Source organism: Bidens hawaiensis, unplaced genomic scaffold, assembly GCF_021521415.1.
Source record: "Bidens hawaiensis isolate Kalapana, Puna unplaced genomic scaffold, B.hawaiensis_p1.1 tig00044890_1, whole genome shotgun sequence".
Taxonomy (NCBI): domain Eukaryota; kingdom Viridiplantae; phylum Streptophyta; class Magnoliopsida; order Asterales; family Asteraceae; genus Bidens; species Bidens hawaiensis.
The window spans coordinates 4,276-11,792 of NW_027497991.1; the positions used below are offsets into that span (position 1 = coordinate 4,276).

Genomic DNA, 7,517 nt, shown 5'->3' on the forward strand with positions numbered 1-7,517 from the left:
TTAAGATCTTATTAAAAGTTTATTTATTTTTTTACATGTATTAAAAAGTTTTATATGTTTTCTCTAGCTAGGTTTCTTTTTCTTTTTTGTTTTTTTTTATAAAATTTATTCAAAACAATTTGATTTTTTTTGTTAGGTTTAGATACATGAGTTAATGTTACTTGAGAAAAAAACCAAATTTGTTTATCAAATTATATGTTATTTAACCTTTTTATTTATAAAAACTAATATGATTTTTTATAAAAGAATGTAAACTCTCTTAATATAAAAGAACGCTCTTCAAAAAGATTAAAACAAGTATAGGAAAAAAAACAATTTTTAAAACAAGAAAAACAATGTTTATTAGATAAGAAAAACAAGATTTTCTAAGTAAGAAAAAAATATGTTTTTATTATAGGCTTTTAAATATACATAAAAAGATAAATAGAAAAAAAAAGTTGTTAAATAAAAATAGAATAAAAATGCTTTTATAAAAATAATAATGATAATAAAAGATAACAAAATGATAAAAAAACAATAAAAAAGTCTAAATTGTATTAATGTAAAACCTAAGAGAGAAGGTATATTTAGTAAAAATGGATGGGGGTAATAATAACTTTAAATAGCAACAGTCAACATATAGAAATATTGACTTATTATTATTATTTTACAACTACATAAAAGAAACCAAAAACAAATTGAACAACGCCTTCATAATAGCTTTAAAGTACCCCCAACCGTCCTACAAAGAAACCGTTTCCTGAATTACCCTCAACTAATTTGCTCTTTAGCCTCCTCTTTGCTGACTTGGAAGGATAACATATCTTGCAGAAGTCCATGATCTCTAAGCAAAGAAGAAGGGTGATATTGTCCTTCTTGAAAGTAATTATGTGAGTCCGATGATGGAACAACATTGGTGGTGTTAAAACTTAGAGAATCAGTATGGTTGGGGAAAAAGGGTTGTTGGTAGTGACTTTGAGATAAGAGAAAACCTCCTCTGCCACCGCCACCGCCACCGCCACCGCCATAAGTAGGGTTGATGGGACATGGGTGTGTATGAGTGCCTTCATAAGTTGTGACAACCATCCATGGATTTTCTGATGATCTTTCAATCCTCTTCTTCACTCTACATGATGCACTAGTGCATCTATAGTAACTCCTATAATCAAATAACATGTGTATTAAAGCAAATATTATATTTGTATGAACAATTAATTAACTCTTAATGAATTATTAAGATTTCTTAAAACATGGAGATGATGTACGTACCTAGGAAAAGGACTGTTTTTTACGGCTTTTTGGCCGTATTTTCTCCATCTATAGCCATCATCCAAGTGATCAACTTCGGTCTTTGTCACGAATGCAAATCTTGGTTCCTTTTGGTTTTTTGGGTTTTTCTTTTTGGCCTTCAACCTACATAAATAATATTCACATATTAAACAAAAATTTCATTGTTTACAAACTAAGTTATATTGTCAAAATAATATTATTATTAGTAGATTAATGTTTGAGTTTTAGTTAAAACAGGTGTAAAAGAAATTAAAAGTGAGAGGTGATTAAATTGATGAACGATTTGTATGAGTGTGAATAAGTGTGAAAGGTGGTATTTTTATATAATAAGAAGTAATATTCAAAGATCCAATAAAACAAATACACATCACATGCAACCAACCAATACACTCCATGTGTAAACCAAAACATACTTGGGTGACTATAGATATCATAAATTTAAAAATAAAATAATAATAAGTAATAATAGAGAGTTTTGAATTTTTATCTTACTGTTTGTTAGTAGTATTTTGTTGATCATCATCTGATTTTAGGTGATTAAAGTCATTCTCTGGTTCATTTGAAGAAGCCGATATGGGTGAAGAATTCGTAACCACCTCCGATGTCTCCAACATGGTGGAAGAAGGTCGCTGAAGCAAATCAGAAAACGAAGCACCCGCGTAATCCTCAAAGGCCAGCATGTCCATATGCTCTTCATCAAAAAAACGTCCATCATCGTACATCGCTATATTCGACATCAAGATTCAGTTTCTTTGTTTTTCTTCACTTCCACAAGTGTCCTCCAAACTCTTTGATTCTTTATTTGTAGGCTTTGAATAGTGTAGATGGAGCATTGGAGTTTATAGTGTGAATATATATATAGGGATGAAGTAAACGTCCCACTAGGAAGTCAATGAATGATAACTTTTTACTTAATTTGGCATCACTTTATGCTAAAAGGTTTTCTAAAAGTTTGTTTCATCAATTACCAAACTAGAGGAGGTAATTGCGATTGATTATTAATTAGTTAGTAGTTACTTCATGAATGCGTACGTATGACCACTTAAAGTTTGTTTTGTTTCAAATTTAAAAATACTAAATGTGTCAAAGTCAAATGCAAACTATTTACGTCACAAAAATATTCTTTTTTAGTTATACTATAAATATTAAAAAAAAAACGGTTTTCCTTATGATCTATAATGAGAAGATGGTTTATTATTATTATTATTATAATTATTATTATTATTATTATTATTATTATTATTATTATTATTATTTGTGTGTGGCTTAGGTGAGGCCCTTGTATGTATGTTTTACTTTATAAGTTTAAAGGTGGTTGTCACACTTGCACTTTTTTGAATCATAAGCTTTCCTTAGTGCCGTACTGTCGTTACTATTATGAGCGTATACTAGTAATTTTTTTGGATTTAGTTTTGGTATTGTACTAAACACTGATACGACCAAATTCGTGTCACTTTGATTATAAGTTGTACGTGTTTCGATAATGCTTTGTGCGTTCAAATTTATTTTTTCATTTAGGGTCGGTGCCGAAACAAACTTAACCAATATCGTTTGAATTCACGTCGTTCCGCTTCGCAACCTAGTTAAGCTAAAGTAATTGCAGAAGTGACTACACATATGCATATGATTAGTAGCAAACGGTTATGTATAAAAGATTGGGTACGAAATGTATTTACTACAAAAGCATATTGGTTCAATAATATCTTGGTATATTATAAGATATTTTATATTTAAAAGATCGAGTGTTCGAGTTTCGTCATTATATTGGTGTAATATATTAAAAGTAGATTAGATTACTGTACCCAAAAAAAATGTATTTCAAGTGTTACAAATTTGGGAAAAGCAAAAAAAAATGATAATAATAATAAAGCAGTGTCGAAAACATTTTGAGTATATTAAAAGTGTGAAGGTGGGTAACGGAAAGCGGCTTAGGTTTGGAAGCATCGCTCACGGGAGCTTGATTTGACCGGATGGATATATATGATCGATGTTTACTTTTCTAGTCAACGCATTCACATGCAGCCGTCGACCACAAAGCGGTTATGTGTAAACGGGTTTCGGGTTTCACTTACTAATGCTTCATGTGCATTAAATTCAAAACGAGTTAACATTTGTCGGCATTGGCTAGCTTCAAACCCGTTTTGATACGAAACTTGTATATGCTATAGCATCCGGAAAATAGAATCCAAACATTAAAATTGTAAAATGAACAAGAAGGCGGCGGCAGTTCATGAAGGCAGTGGCGGCTACGTATTGCATGTCGACATGTAACAACGAAAAGTTACGTCGTAAATTATAAAAATCGCAATATCATGCTTTTTTTGTTGTCAAAAAGTTAGATACTAGGTATAGCTATATGACTATATCGACAATTTGTTTTATTAAATCTTTTTAATGCTTGTTCATTTTATATCTAACAATTTTAATACTTATTTTGTTTGACCTTTTTTTATTAATAGAGCATTAGAAATGGAAGGAAATGAATGACCGGCCATGGAGACTGAAAATTATTATGTTCGAATTTATTGAATTTTGTATTTTTTTTTTATTTTGTTGGCTTATTATTTTGTTATTTACGTTATGAGAGTTAAGATGATTATGTTACTTTAGTTTCAGCATTGTGGCTTTAAGAAAAATGTTTTTTCGGATCCTTGAAACCTGAAAAAAACCCAAACTTGAAAACCCTATGAGCAGGGGCGGCTTTAATGCTTAGTGATGGTGGGCCGGTGCCCACCGTCCGCTGGTCATAGTGTCGTGTTTGCGTGTACGTATTAGTATGTGATCAGCCAACAATCGGTCAATGCCCACCATCAACAATCGATCAGTGCCCACCGTCGAAAGTCAACGGCTGAACAAGGGAGTATTTAAAGTATTGAGATAAGAAAATTTATCTTCGCCGGAGGTATTTTCCGGAAATGGCTATATTAGATAAGAAGAAGACGGGGACAAGTAAAAGAATGTTACTTTATTATTTAATAATATTTCTTTCCATTGATATTTACGATGACTATTATTATACTATTGTACTTCTAGAGTTTTAGGTTAATTTTTTTTCAAATTAATTATAAGTTAGTATTTTTAAGATTTCTCTGTTGAAATTTTATTACTTTATTATTATTAGTTTAAGTTTTTAATATATTAATTTAAGTTGGCACTTAAGTTGTGTTTTTTCTTTTTATCATTTTAAAATTATAATTAAGAAAACTTGTCGTTAAGTGCTCACGTAAAGATTTACGTTCAAGTATATATTACAATGATTTCAAGATATGAGGCCTCATAAGTTATAATTATAGGTTGATACATTGATTGTTACAGAAGTTAATTGATGTATACTATAACACCCTTGATAAACACAACATCGTCTCACTTTTAGGCTATTCCACATCGGCCGTGGACAAGAGAGATCCTTGGTTCATAAGTAAATGTCCTGTCTCTTTAATCACCAACGCGTTTTGGGAAACCAAAAACAAATCCGTGAGCTCTTTGTGGGCAGAGAAGACAATATTGGTGGTGCGAGGGGCCGGATGTTACAGGTGGTATCAAAGCCGAATGTTTAAGATAGGTCGTTAGTGGTGCCTTAGTAACATGCTTAGGAACTCCATACGTGCTTATTTGTTTACCTGATGTGTTCTATTTGTTACAGCTTACGTAATTACTTGCTAGATTAAACACTTATTTAACTGTTTAATTAGTTGTTTATTTATTGTCATGCACACACACACACAACTCCGAAGCTATGCTTCACTCTCAAAATATTTTATTGCTCCGAGACTATGTCTCATCCTAAAAATATTTTTTTTATAATTTCAAGGCTATGCCTCAAACTTAAAAAAAAATTCTATTGAATTTTATTAGATTGCCTATTATTGTCGAAAATTTTCTTGAGAATTTCCTAGCTTTGTTTTTGCTCTTTTTCACTTAAAACCAGGGAGTATGACAAGATCCCCCGCCATTGTGGGAATTGTCATGCGACCGACACTTTAAGCGTTTAACGTAAATGGCTAAACGGTTACACCCATTATTGTGTTTTATTGTTTTTAAAATGTCTAGTCGGGTGTAAAACCCATGGGACGCCATGGACACGCCAACTGTACATTTGCACAATTCGTTATATTTGCGATATTTTGTTGGAACATTATCATCTGTGGTGATACACAAGATGTTTCAACTACTTATGCTCGAGTTCGTTTATTCGTTATTTAGTTTGGTCAGTCAAATCGCCATGTAACGCTCATGGGCCGACAAACTTAATTGATTCGTTAAATTCGTTAATTAAGTTGGGTCATTCAAATTGCCATGTAATGCTCATGGGAGGCCAACTCACACATTTGTTTTGGTTTTGGTATGCTAATAAGTTGGGAAACAAAATGCCATGGAAAGCTCATCGGAAACCCAACACATCGAAGAACATTCGTTATTGTTTATTTGTTTGTTTACTTGATTTTATATGAAACACTTTATGATTCGATTTAATTACTCAATTATTCTATTATTCAATTATGCAATTAATCAATTTCTTACTTATTAAATCATTTTTAATCAAGATTTATTGATTCGGTCTATTCATACACTTAAAACGTTTTTGTTCTCCTGATCGGATACAAATTCTTCATTTAGCAAGATCGGTTATCACGAGCCAATCAAAACAATTTACACTCATTGAAATCGGTTTCACCTATTCATCTTATCACATTATTATAATATCAATACCTCAATGAATTTAAATATTATCGCACAATTTAATAATCATATGGCTTTCTTATACTCATGATATCACATATATAACTTATTAAGCATATTTCAAGCATTCAACTTCAATTTTTTTTAATTTGTGAAAACATATTAAACTTTGTTAAAACTCATTCACTCATCAAATTAACTCATTGATCTTCAATTTAGATTCTAACTTATCCTTAAGTTATGAATAAACACTAGCTTAACATATTTTAAATTCATTTTCTTAATAACTCATGAAATCTGCACAACTATCAAATCTTCTTATTAAATCACATCTTTATTAATCATAGAATGTTTTGTCAACATTAAACCACATTAGTCCTTTATTTCTATAACCGCCTCATGGCCACATTTTAGTCAAGCAGATAGCTCATGCGATCTCTAAAATATAAACTCAATTTCCAAAACATAGACACGATCAACTAAATCTTGCTCATTAAACTAATTGTTGGTCATTTTGACTCATTTACCCTTGCTCATTATCATAACAACAACAACAACAAACGCAAGTCCTATTATCAATTATATGCCATTAATCAAATTAACAATCAATCTCAGCCAAATCATAGCGCCTCAAACAAGAAACTTTACGTCAAAATTCAATCGTTATGCTTCACTTGCCACTATCACTATTCAATTCAATCCTCACATCGTATTATACCTAATATAATCGGTTGGTTATCTTGTAACACTTGCCACTTACCATAAGACGTTTCGTAACAGTCTATACCGTCTAATTTTAAAACCCATGCTACGACGTTTTTCTCAAATTTTATACCCTGCTACTTGTATTGCTACAACTATGAAAATCCTACTTACCTACGCCATGTGTGTTCTCAATTCAATCATGTTCATCAAGCTAAAAATTTCTTAACTTATTCTATTAAACCCTACTTTGCAACCTAATCAAAATATTTCAATTCAATCGACTTCAATTATTTAAATTTTATAGATCTAATTAACCAAGTTATTTTAAAGCAGATAAATCGTAACTAGGTTTATCAAAGAAGATGTTTTAGTAATTTTTTTATCTAAACATATTTTATCTTTTTCAATCGTTCAATATAACAAATCTTTACTCGATTTTTGGATTTAAACAATTTAGATTCTAATAACTTATTAATTTTAAGTGGGTGTGCTCATACAGTAAAATCTATCTTACCGTACTCCTAGTTTTGTCTCCTATTCTCATTTATCCCAACTCGTTTCACCCCTAAAAAAATCCTTTTCTTTTCAAACTTCCATGATTTATAACTTTTACCAAAAGACGTTTTTAAAAGTTTTAATATTTTATTAAATCAACTCAGGGATTCAATTCATTTTTAGCAATATTTTACGCAGTGACTATCTTCTATTTGTAACTAAAATATATTTAAATTCTTGTTTTCTCTAAAAAAAAACATGTCTTTCAGATGTTTTGTAACCCAGATAATAAGACGAGTTATGTGGACCATCCGACGATCTAAGTAATTATGGAGGCCTACATAATTATCGAAATCCTCGCATGGAAA

The 7,517-nt window shown here is 30.7% G+C and overlaps 1 protein-coding gene across 1 annotated transcript; it reads right to left on the minus strand.

The window, feature by feature from the left end:
* Positions 1 to 750: 750 nt before the first annotated feature.
* Positions 751 to 2,297, minus strand: LOC143595307 (putative WRKY transcription factor 48). Its single transcript, XM_077074350.1, has 3 exons — positions 1,762 to 2,297; positions 1,249 to 1,392; positions 751 to 1,138 (listed from the first exon to the last, which is right to left on the minus strand). Exons 1-3 carry the CDS (start codon positions 2,004 to 2,006, stop codon positions 751 to 753), a joined length of 777 nt encoding a protein of 258 aa, XP_076930465.1. The 5' UTR covers positions 2,007 to 2,297.
* Between the last annotated feature and the right edge of the window lie 5,220 nt (positions 2,298 to 7,517).